The 12,680-nt window shown below is 55.0% G+C and overlaps 1 protein-coding gene across 6 annotated transcripts in view; it reads left to right on the top strand.

The window, feature by feature from the left end:
* The window catches only part of UBE2U (ubiquitin conjugating enzyme E2 U), a 33,429-nt gene that overhangs the window by 13,938 nt on the left and 6,811 nt on the right, over positions 1-12,680 (top strand). For 5 of the 6 annotated variants that reach the window (XM_075615909.1, XM_075615907.1, XM_075615906.1 and 2 more), the window contains exons 8-9: positions 6,365-6,421; positions 6,764-6,852. In XM_075615909.1, the coding sequence (XP_075472024.1) occupies positions 6,365-6,421; positions 6,764-6,852 (146 nt within the window). The remainder of the gene's footprint in view (positions 1-6,364; positions 6,422-6,763; positions 6,853-12,680) is intronic. The other variant, XM_075615912.1, reaches the window with a different exon arrangement.

The following is a 12,680-nucleotide window of genomic DNA, read 5'->3' as shown; positions in this document are numbered from 1 at the left end:
TTCTCTACAGCTGTACCACTGAATTACTAGAGAGTGGAGCTGAGTGCGTCTACCTACTGCCGAGCAGTGGATCTGGGGACTTAGCCACAGTCGCATGTGGTAGTATTGCTGGACAGATACACGCCTACACACTCCCTCCCAGATAGCTGCGACGATGGATGAGAAGCAAGGCACTTACTTTGCCCTCCCAGGAGGTCTGCTACTACTTCCCCACAGTGGGGAGAACTCGCTCCGGTTGGTCTGCCTGTTGTGCGAATGGGTGGGACCTGCACTGGGCTCCACTTCCTAGTGCTCTGAATGCCACGCACCGTACTTTTGCCTCCAGGGCCCTGGAGCAGAGACTTCCAAGACCCTCCTGCACACTGGGGAACATCCTGAAATCAACGGGTTTCTCCAAGGATTGATGGATATAGCTGGGCAGCCATCCGAGACCCATCATCCCGATTTCTGGACACTGCTTCGGCACCTTGTCGGTTCCAAAATTCGGTATGGGAACTGCAGTTCACAAAGTATGGACTCTGGAGCAGGCTCGGTGGGAGCCATGGGAACTGACATCAGTGGTCTCTCCAGCCCTGCGGAAGAAATCTTACTGGCGGACGTACCTGAGTCCACACCGGCCGGTGTGTGACAGTGTGAGTCCCCTTCTGCTTTCCATTCAGTTCCCGCTACAATATGCGCCTTAGAGGAGGTGAGCCGGTGCCTGGACAGGCACGGTCAAGCGAAGCCACCACGCCCTTGGTGCCCCACTCCCCACAGGAGGAACCATCCACTGCTGGATCTGTGAGTTTCCGGCAGGACAGCGAGGGTGCTTCCATCGATGAGGTATCGGACGAAGCCTCCAGCGTTCCCGAGGTAACGACTCCTTCGTCCATCTCGAGCTCCAACTTCTACCAGGGGGTGTTAATCCGGGATGTAGATCATCCCTGGACCGATGTCTCTGGAGAATGTCCCAGCACCAGTTGCAGTGTAAAGCAATCTGCTAGGCCTGAGATTGAGCCATGGCCCGGGTGAGGTGATCAGCGCGGAGGGAACTCCGCTAGCAGTACCGGCCGGTACTGCTTCTCTTTCGGATCCTGCATCCGACCCTGCTGCGTTGGTACCTCTACCTCTACAGAGAACATTTTCTTGCAGCAGTGCAGGGCGCGGAAGCAGGGGCAGGACAAGCGAAGTTGCCCCTGTACCATCCGAGGCATGGGAGGACTTGCTAAGCCTCCAGCTGCAGTTGTTCCCGCTCCCTGGCGCGGACAGTTGCAGGCGATATAATATGGACGACCTCTCCAGTTGCCGCCCAAGTTGGGGTACAGAACTCTAAATACCCCACGGAACGAGACTTTGAAGTGCTGGACTTGCCCTATTCTGCCACGTTACGACCATTCCCACAGTCCTAAACTTAGTCCCTACGGAGCTCACGGTGACCCCAGATACAGGCCCCGGTCCCCACGACTTGTGTCCCCGGTACTTACCATGTCCACTCCCCCACTTGTGATGGCTAAAGTGTCTGAAGGGGCGGAACTGCTACAGTGCGGGATGTTATGCCCTCATGCAAGGTCATGAGGGATTTCAAAAACCAGAGGGAGTGTGTAGCCATGTCCCCTTGGACTACTAATTCTCTGGCCCCTCTAGCACTGTAAGTCCCAGTAAAGAGTGGGCAGTGTTGGGAACAAATCCTGTGGGATCTGTTATTTGGGTTACCTAATAAAGTTCAGGAGTAGTCTGGTATTACAAGGGGGGGGGGGGGCTATGACTGATAGGAGGCCGGCTTACAAGCCCCTCCCCTGGGAAGGAGGGGGTTTCCCTCTAGAGGTTAGAGTAAGGCTGCGGCCCCAGTCACCGCCACAGCGCACGGCTCGGCGTGCGCTGTGCTATCAAGCCCCGCCCCTCCAGTCCGGCCGGTCCCAGTCCCTACCTTGTCGCGCACCTTTCTCCAGCGGTGCGCGACAGGTTTTTAGGGAGGCAGGAGAATTTGACCTCGACATCTGTGACGGGGGCGTGGCCATGCCCCCGCCGGCGGTTCAGCCAATAAGGGCGAAACAGCTGCAGGACGTCATGGCCACGCCCCGCAAACCTACAGCCACGCCCCCTCCCATCGCAAATCTTCCCTCTCCCCCCAGACCGCAGATCGCGGTGTAGCGCTCTGCACGCGCCGCCCACCCCCCCCCCCCCCCCCCGCCCCGCCGGGCGCGCGTGCCACAGTGAAGACTGGGGACTCAGCCTAAGGGTTCTGGGAGTTGGGTCTGTGCTGCCCTCCCTGCTATAGGGACACAGCAGTAAGTCTATCCTGGACAGGAGTGGGCTGAGGCCTTGCCCTGTTAGGGGGTAACGTATGCTGAGGATGAGGTACTCAGGGCCTCAAGCCCATTATACTGCCTTCAGGGAATGGAACCTGTAATGATGTCCTGAACCTAATAAACTCAAGTTATACCCTCTATGGTGTGATGTCTGGAGTGTGAACAAGAGGAGTTGCCCCTAAGGATCCTCCTGGCTGACAGAAGAACCATCACTGAGAGCCTGTCCTGATGCCTCCCTATACCATCGCAGAGTTCTCAGGCCTTCTGTTCTACCTCACAGGTATGCACCCGCACCAGAGTACACCGGTAGCTACATGATCTCACTTAGTGGGGGAAAATGTGCTACAGTAAATATAAATAAGATATTCAGCCTGTGATACTACAGACTACTACAGTATCTTTCTTGACTGATACTGCCCCCCTGTGGCAGTTTCCCTCTAGTGCAGATCAATCTATCAGTAATTCACACATGCCTGAATGCAGCCAAATGTAGAGATCAGTACATCCTTCTATGGCAGGGGGGCGCAAACTTTTTTCCCTGCGCCCCCCTGCCGGCTGTCCCCTCACTCCCGCGCCCCCCTCCCAACCCCAACTTACCCGCGCTCCGGCGTAATGACGTCACGTTGCCATAGCAACGTGACGTCACATGACCTCGCAGCGTCATTTTGACGCCGCGTTGCCATGGCAACACAGGGAGGAAGCCGCCAGAGCCACAGTAAGTTAGGTTTACAGAGGCCCTGCAGCTCCCCCGGCACTTAATTTAAGTGCCTTCGGGAAGCGCGCGGGGCCTCTGTAAACCCCGCGCCCCCCGTCGGCAGTGTCGCGCCCCCCCTGGGGGTCGCGCCCCACAGTTTGCGCACCGCTGTTCTATGGTACCACTGGGCCTAGATATTTTTTTAATAACATGATAGTAGGGGTCTGACATCCAGATAAAAGTAGTATAAACATACAGATACTATCACTCCATACTCCCTGCCAATATATGCCAGGGGTTGCCAACTCCAGTCCTCAAGGGCCACCAACATGTCAGGTTCTCAGGATATCCCAGCTTCAGCACAGGTGGCTCAATCAGTGGCTCAGTCAAAGACTGAGCCACTGATTGAATCACCTGTGCTGAAGCAGAGACTGAGCCACCTATGCTGAAGCAGGGACTGATTGAGCCACCTGTGCTGACGCAGGAGCAGGGACTGATTGTCACCTGTGCTGAAGCAGGGACTAATTGAGTCACCTGTGCAGAAGCGGGGATATCCTGAAAACCTAACCTGTTGGTAGCTCTGGGGGACTGGAGTTGGCCAGTCCTGATCCTTGCCCATATGAGCCGAGATCTAATTTAACATGTGCATGTGTAGCTACAGTGACTCTTACACCAAGACAGCGTACATCTGACATTAGGCCGAGGATAGGAGTGTACAGAACCTTACTTATACCTTCTCACAGCATCAGAACCTTACTTATACCTTCTCACAGCATCAGAACCTTACTTATACCTTCTCACAGCATCAGAACCTTACTTATACCTTCTCACAGCATCAGAACCTTACTTATACCTTCCCACAGCATCAGAACCTTACTTATACCTTCTCACAGCATCAGAACCTTACTTATACCTTCCCACAGCATCAGAACCTTACTTATACCTTCTCACAGCATCAGAACCTTACTTATACCTTCTCACAGCATCAAAACTTCATTTCATAATGTTGAAAGTTTGACGCATAACTCGTGTTGATTTATCAGATTTGCACCACAGAGGCCAGTTTAACCTTCCATAAAATCTCAATAATTAAACCTTTGCAAATACTAAAGTCCAGCTAATGAACTGCAACCCTCTGGCAGCTACAGGGTTATTAAATAAACTCCCAGAGCATGATCACATTGATCAAATATTTTTCTTATTATTATTTTAAAAATATATATTATCATTTTTTTTTAAAATAACCTGCAGGCACAATTGAGGTTGAAAAACGGCATCGGATTTATCTAAGAAACAATCTAATTGCTTTTTGTGAGATGTTTTTATTTGATAAATATATTAATGATTATTGATGATTTGCCCCAGTCTGGCTGTCAGAAGACGTTGATCTGCCCCTTTGGAGCCTCATTCATTAAATGGAATTACAGTCAAAATTAATTTCCTAGGCTACTTTAGTGCATATTTATCTTGGAGAATGTGACAAAAACGTAAGGGAAACACAGCTCGCTAACAGCTAACCCTCTCTGGGAGCTATTCATCAAACTCACTCAGCTGCAGAACTAGACACAAAATAGCACCACAAGGCTTTACCACCTTAGACACTTGGACCCTCACCCCCAACCCCCCCCCCCCCGAACCCTCCATGTATTTCTTTCCCCAACTCATTGTCCCCTTCTCCCATCTCTCATCTCCTCTCTCTCTCTCTCTCTATTTCCCCTCCTCTCACTCACAATTCTCCCCCCCCCTACAATCCTCCCCCTTATAATTCCTTGTTTTCCCCCTTATTCACAATTCCTCCCTCCCCTCTCACAATGTTACCCTACCCCCTCACTCACAATGTTACCCCATCCCCTCACTCACAATGTTACCCCCTCCCCCTCACTCACAATGTTACCCCCCACTCACAATGTTACCCCTCCCCCTCACTCAATGTTATCCACCTCACCTCTCACTCACAATGTTATCCACCTCCCCCCACTCACAATGTTACCCCTCCACCTCACTCAATGTTACCACCCTCTCACTCAATGTTACCACCCTCTCGCTCACAATGTTATCCACCTCCCCCTCACTCACAATGTTACCCTTCCCCCTCACTCAATGTTAACCCCATCTCACTCAATGTTACCCACCCTCACTCACAATGTTTCCCCCCTCACTCACAATGTTTCCCCCCTCACTCACAATGTTACCCCCTCACTCACAATGTTACCCCCCTCACTCACAATGTTTCCCCTCCCCCTCACAATGTTTCCCCTCACCCTCACAATGTTACCCCTCCCCCCTCACTCACAATGTTTCCCCTCCCCCCTCGCTCACAATGTTATCCACCTCCCCCTCACTCACAATGTTACCCTTCCCCCTCACTCAATGTTAACCCCATCTCACTCAATGTTACCCACCCTCACTCACAATGTTTCCCCCCTCACTCACAATGTTACCCCCTCACTCACAATGTTACCCCCCCTCACTCACAATGTTTCCCCTCCCCCTCACAATGTTTCCCCTCACCCTCACAATGTTACCCCTCCCCCTCACTCACAATGTTTCCCATCCCCCCTTACTCACAATGTTTCTCCTCCCCCCTCACTCACAATGTTACCCCTCCCTCTCACTCACAATGTTACCCCTCCCCCCTCACTCACAATGTTACCCCTCCCCCTCACTCACAATGTTTCCCCCTCACTCCCCTCACCCCTCACTCACAATGTTACCCCTCACCCCTCACTCACAATGTTACCCCTCACTCACAATGTTACCCCCTCACTCACAATGTTACCCCTCACTCACAATATTCAGTCCTCTCCCCAAACAATTTTACCTTGGGGGTGCAGTGGCACAGGATCCTCCAGGGATCAGCCTATTCTCACGCAGGCCCGTAATGGAAGTGGGACCCAACTTCTGCATCTGCCATGAGACCCCAGCTCCCCTCCAGTCCTGCGGAGGAGGAGGAGGAGGAGGAGGAGGAGGAGGAGAGGAGGAGGAGGAGGAGGAGGAGGAGGAGGAGGAGGAGAGCAGCAGCCTCACGGAAGTTGGGCTTTATAACTGGCGCAGGGCCGGCATGACAAGAGGCTGATCCCCAAAGGACCACGCGGACCAGCTCAAATGCCATCACGGGCCACGGATTGGCCACTTTTGATTTAGAATGATAGAGTGCAAATGACACGCTTTAGGGTTATTAATCCAACATTAATAAACCCCATGGAAAAAGTTTCTTGATACATTTGGTGCAATTTATTTGCCCCAATTTATTTGCCCCTTGTTTTGCAGCTGGAAAGTTTGATACCTGACCCCCTATTCTTACACAGGCTTGTGTTTCTACTTGACGATTTTGTCCTTATGGAGTTTAGCTGTTTCCCATCAGAATTCCCTTTGTCCTCAGCACTAGAAAGTCACACAAAAGCCTACATCATTCCAGATGCTGCTCTGCTCCTAAGAGGTTAGCCAACAATAAATTTATCAGTGGTTGGTAAAAAAATATATTTATTTCCTAGACACCTCATGGTTAATTTCTAAACTTTTTGTGCTGATGTGCACTGAAATCAGCTAAACTTCCTGAAAGTTTAAATATAAATAAAATCTTTCATTTGAAGGAAGTTCCAAGTTTCCTCCCCGCCCCCCCCCCCCCCCCTCTCAAAATATGTTTTCATTTTTACTTTTCATGGTCTTGTCAAGCCAAACTTAATTTATACCACATTACTTGCAAAGTGATCCTGTTTTATAGACACATTGGTGTTATAAACAAGTGTTCTGCTCACATGATGCGGTTTATTTTATGCAGAATGATGAAGTCTGTCTCGTTTGAAGATTATCACAGAAACTGGACTGAAATTGCCACATCGAAAGCAGCAGAAGATGTAAAACACATGAGTAAGATAAGAGGATCTAAGTACTTGATAAGACGTGTTTTGCTAAGGCGATATATTCTAACCCACTCTTCCAGGGTTATGCCCTTATTATTGGATCAAAAGAATGTCAACGTTTCTATAGATAAAGGCTGCCCTACTGGTGGCTGGATGTGGTTTACATGGACATTTCATTTGGGTCCCCAACACTGCCAATGATCCAAAACAGGCAAGAAATGGGATCATATACTGTAATACAAAGGTGGTGGGAATGGAGGCTGGTCACATCACAGAGGGAAAGATGACTCAAGAAAGGTAAAACAGGGAGGAAGTTAATATAAAAGCACAGAAAAGAAGCGCATGCTCCAAGTGTGCGATCACATTTTATTTTTATTGATCTAGTAGATAAGGGGTGCGCAAACTGGGGGGCGCGATAATTTTTTTGGGGGGGCGCTGCGGTTACAGAGGCCCCACGTTCTTGAGCGCGAGGCCTCTATAACTCACTTACCTAATTTCTGCTTGCTTCGGGTTATGCGTCGCCATGGCAACGCAGCATCAAATGACGCTGCGGGGTCACATGATGTGACATCACATGACCGGCCCCCGTCATTTGACGCCGGACTAAAGGTAAGGGGGCAGAGCAGGCAGGCAGCGCAGCGCAGAAAGTTTACGCACCCCCGTAGTAGATCATTGTGCACTATAGAATAGTAAAACCTATAACATATACTAAATTCAACGACATAAGCTTACAGTATGTGACGGGGACCTTAATGTGCGGCAATGTCTTTCTGCGCGTCTACAGCGGCGTCTCCAAGCTGTTCCTCCGATAAACTCTTGGAACGGCGCTTTCACCTCTCGTGTCTCGGGGATGTGTCAGCGTCAGCTGCGTAGTACTTGTCCAACGCATTTCAATGCCTAGCAACTTTATCAGCGGTTCCCCTGAGGAATTTATTATTGTTGTTGGATATATGATATGGTTTAAGTGTTACTATTCTGTAGTGCGCTAGTTGCACAACAATCTACTAGATAAATCCAAAATAAAATGTGGATATTGTCCAGTGAAGCAGCAGCTCACCCGGCAAACAAATATGGTGTATCTGATCATCAGGATTCCAATTATCTATCACTTTCATAACTATATACTACTAGCTGAGAGACCCGGCGTTGCCCGTGAGTTAAATTTCCCGCTAAGAAAAGGTGGAGGAGGGACAGTGGACAGGAGATGGGGAGGGACAGTGGACAGGAGGAGGGGAGGGACGGGGACAGTGGACAGGAGGGGACGGGGACAGTGGACAGGAGGGGATGGGGACAGTGGACAGGAGGGGACGGGGACAGTGGACAGGAGGGGATGGGGACAGTGGACAGGAGGGGACAGGGACAGTGGACAGGAGGGGTCGGGACAGTGGACAGGAGGGGACGGGACAGTGGACAGGAGGGGACAGGGCAGTGGACAGGAGGGGACAGGACAGTGGAGGGGACGGGACACTGGACAGGAGGGGACGGGACAGTGGACAGGAGGGGACGGGACAGTGGACAGGAGGGGACGGGACAGTGGACAGGAGGGGATGGGACAGTGGACAGGAGGGGGACAGTGGACAGGAGGGGACAGTGGACAGGAGGGGACAGTGGACAGGAGGGGGACGGGGACAGTGGACAGGAGGGGTCGGGACAGTGGACAGGAGGGGACGGGACAGTGGACAGGAGGGGACGGGACAGTGGACAGGAGAGGGGTCGGGACAGTGGACAGGAGGGGACGGGACAGTGGACAGGAGGGGACGGGACAGTGGACAGGAGGGGGACAGTGGACAGGAGGGGACGGGGACAGTGGACAGGAGGGGACGGGGACAGTGGACAGGAGGGGATGGGGACAGTGGACAGGAGGGGTCGGGACAGTGGACAGGAGGGGACGGGACAGTGGACAGGAGGGGACGGGACAGTGGACAGGAGGGGACGGGACAGTGGAGGGGATGGGACAGTGGACAGGAGGGGACGGGACAGTGGACAGGAGGGGACGGGACAGTGGACAGGAGGAGCCGGGGACAGTGGACAGGAGGGGACGGGGACAGTGGACAGGAGGGGGACAGTGGACAGGAGGGGGACAGTGGACAGGAGGGGGACGGGACAGTGGACAGGAGGGGGACGGGACAGTGGACAAGAGGGGGACGGGACAGTGGACAGGAGGGGGGGGACAGTGGGGAGGAGGGATGGGGACAGTGGACAGGAGAGGGGGGCAGTGGACAGGAGGGGGGCAGTGGACATGATGGGGGGGGCGGGGGGACAGTGGACAGAAGGGGGGGACAGTGGACAGGAAGAGGGGGGGACAGTGGACAGAAGGGGGGGACAGTGAACAGGATGGAGGACAGTGGACAGGAGGAGGGGGGGAGAGTGGACAGGAGGGGGTGGACAGTGGACAGGAGGGGGGGCAGTGGGCAGGAGGAGGGGACAGTGGACAGGAGGGGGAGGAGAGTGGACAGGAGGGGAGAGAGTGGACAGGAGGGGGGGGGGGGTGGACTGGGGGGGGAAGTGGACAGGAGGGGGTGACAGTGGACAGGAGGGGGGTCAGTGGACAGGAGGGGGGTGACAGTGGACAGGAGGGGGGGGTGAAAGTGGGACAGGAGGGGGGTGAGAGTAAACAGGAGGGGGGGTGAGAGTGGACAGGAGGGGTCGGGACAGTGGATAGGAGGGGTCGGACAGTGGACAGGAGGGGACGGGACAGTGGACAGGAGGGGATGGGAAAGTGGACAGGAGGGGATGGGACAGTGGACAGGAGGGGACGGGACAGTGGACAGGAGGGGACGGGACAGTGGACAGGAGGGGATGGGACAGTGGACAGGAGGGGACGGGGACAGTGGACCGGAGGGGATGGGGACAGTGGACAGGAGGGGGGGGACAGTGGACAGGAGGGGGCGTGGGTTTCTTAAATTTACGGGTCCCTCCTCTCCACTCCCCCTGTATGTTTCTCCACTCCCCCCTCTCTCTCCGCTCCTGCCCCCCGCCCCCCATGCATAGCTCCGGTCCCCACCCTAGAGTGTCTGACACACACACAGTGTCCCACACACACACACACACACACACACACTGTGTCACACACACACACACACACACACACACACACACACACACACACACACACACACACACACACACACACACACACACACACACACAGTGTCCCCCCCCCCCACACACACACAGTGTGTCCCACACACACACACACAGTGTGTCCCACACACACACACACACAGTGTGTCACACACACACACACACACACACACACACACACACACACACACACACACACACACACACACACACACACACACACACACACAGTGTCACACACACACACACACACACACACAGTGTCACACACACACACACACAGTGTAACACACACACACAGTGTAAACACAGTGTCACACACACACACACACACACACACACACACACGTCACTTCTCCTTCCGGCCGCCGCCATCTTAGTTACTCCGCGAGGTAAGGAAGGGGGTCCTTCCGGCCGCCGCCATCTTAGGCGCCGCGAGGCAGCTGCAGGCTGCCTGGCCACTGCCTGTCCCCGCGCCGGGGAGGGAGGTGAGTGGAGCGGGAGGGAGGTGAGTGGAGCAGGAGGGAGGTGAGTGGAGCGGGAGGGAGGTGAGTGGAGCGGGAGGGAGGTGAGTGGAGCAGGAGGGAGGTGAGTGGAGCGGGAGGGAGTGGAGCGGGAGGGAGTGGAGCGGGAGGGAGGTGAGTGGAGAGGGAGGGAGTGGAGCGGGAGGGAGGGGGAGGGAGTGGAGCGGGAGGGAGATGAGTGGAGGGAGGTGAGTGGAGCGGAGGCGAGTGGAGCGGAGGCGAGTGGAGCGGAGAGCAGAGGGGAGGGGAGTGGAGCAACCGGGGAGGGGGGGAGGTGAGTGTGATGGGGGGGAGAGGACAGAGAGAGAGGTGTGTGTGTGTGTGTGTGTGTGTGTGTGTGTGTGTGTGTGTGTGTGTGTGTGTGTGTGTGTGTGTGTGTGTGTGTGTGTGTGTGTGTGTGTGTGTGTGTGTGTGTGTGTGTGTGTGTGTTGGACCTTTGGCCCGTCACTCCGCCTCAGGCCAATGAGAGGTTGTGTGGGGGTTGGCGGGCCAAGGGACCAATGAGATTTCCCCTAGGGACACAGGACATCCAGACAGGCATACAGTGCTTTCACTAATATAGTATAAGATTTTGATATTTCTACTGTTTCTGGGTGGAAAGGCGTGTGTCTGTGTGTCTGTGTGTCTGTCTGTCTATACACATACAATTTATTCATAACTTTGAGCACTGCTCATGTTGAACCTTTGGAGAGACTATTTCCCACTGTTTGGCTTACTCAAGCTCACTGTGCACCATTCACTCGCGATTACTGTTATCATTGTATATGTTTCTACACTCTATGTACATTTAGTGTGACCATCATTGGTTATCTTATACTATATTAGTGAAAGCACTGTATGTTTGCCTGCCTGCATGCATGCCTGCCTGCTGGATGTCCGGTGTCCCTAGCGGCAATCTCATTGGTCCCTTGGCCCGCCGCCCCCGCACACCTCTCATTGGCCTCACACACTCACACCACCCCCTTGGCCCGCCCCCCACACCTCTCATTGGCCTGAGGCGGAGTGACGGGCCAAAGGTCCAAAAAAATAAATAAAACACACACACACACACACACACACACACACACACCTCTCTCCCCGCTCCAAATCACCTCTCTCCCCCGCTCCAAATCACCTCTCTCCCCGCTCCAAATCACCTCTCTCCCCGCTCCAAATCACCTCTCTCCCCTCCCCAGCGGCATCACCTCTCTCCCCGCTCCAAATCACCTCTCCCCGCTCCAAATCACCTCTCCCCGCTCCAAATCACCTCTCCCCGCTCCAAATCACCTCTTCCCCCTCCCCAGCGGCATCACCTCTTCCCCCTCCCCAGCGGCATCACCTCTTCCCCCTCCCCAGCGGCATCACCTCTTCCCCCTCCCCCGCTCCAAATCACCTTTCCCCCTCCCCAGCGGCATCACCTCTCCCCCCTCACCGCTCCAAATCACCTCTCCCCGCTCCAAATCACCTCTCCCCGCTCCAAATCACCTCTCCCCCGCTCCAAATCACCTCGCTTCCCGCAGCTGCCACGCGGCGCGTATGATGGCGGACCCCCTTTCTCCCTCGCGGCGCCGAGTCAGACGGTGGCGGCGCCCGGAAGTACAGGTAGGTGTCGCTCCCCACCTCCGGCGCCAAAACGGAACTGAGAAAGGGCGCATCAACTGAGGTGTGTGTGTGTGTGTGTGTGTGTGTGTATATGTGTGTGTGTGTGTGTGTGTGTCTGTGTGTGTGTCACTGTCCACTGCCCCCCCCCTCCTGTCCACTGCCCCCCCCTCCTGTCCACTGCCCCCCCCTCCTGTCCACTGCCCCCCCTCCTGTCCACTGCCCCCCCCTCCTGTCCACTGCCCCCCCCTCCTATCCCACTGCCCCCCCTCCTATCCACTGCCCCCCCTCCTGTCCACTGCCCCCCCTCCTGTCCACTGCCCCCCCTCCTGTCCACTGCCCCCCCTCCTGTCCACTGCCCCCCCCTCCTGTCCACTGCCCCCCCCTCCTGTCCACTGCCCCCCCCCTCCTGTCCACTGCGTCCCCCCTCCTGTCCACTGCGTCCCCCCTCATGCAGGGGGAGGAATCCATGCCTTTGAGGCGCCCCCCCCCTCCCTTTGACGCCCCCCCCCCTCCCTTTGACGCCCCCCCCCTCCCTTTGACGCCCCCCCCCCTCCCTTTGACGCCCCCCCCCCTCCCTTTGACGCCCCCCCCTCCCTTTGACGCCCCCCCCCTCCCTTTGACGCCCCCCCCCTCCCTTTGACGCCCC

This window comes from Ascaphus truei, chromosome 10 (assembly GCF_040206685.1).
Source record: "Ascaphus truei isolate aAscTru1 chromosome 10, aAscTru1.hap1, whole genome shotgun sequence".
Classification (NCBI taxonomy): domain Eukaryota; kingdom Metazoa; phylum Chordata; class Amphibia; order Anura; family Ascaphidae; genus Ascaphus; species Ascaphus truei.
Note: the sequence above shows the minus strand (reverse complement) of the source record. Positions and strands in the feature narration are given on the sequence as shown.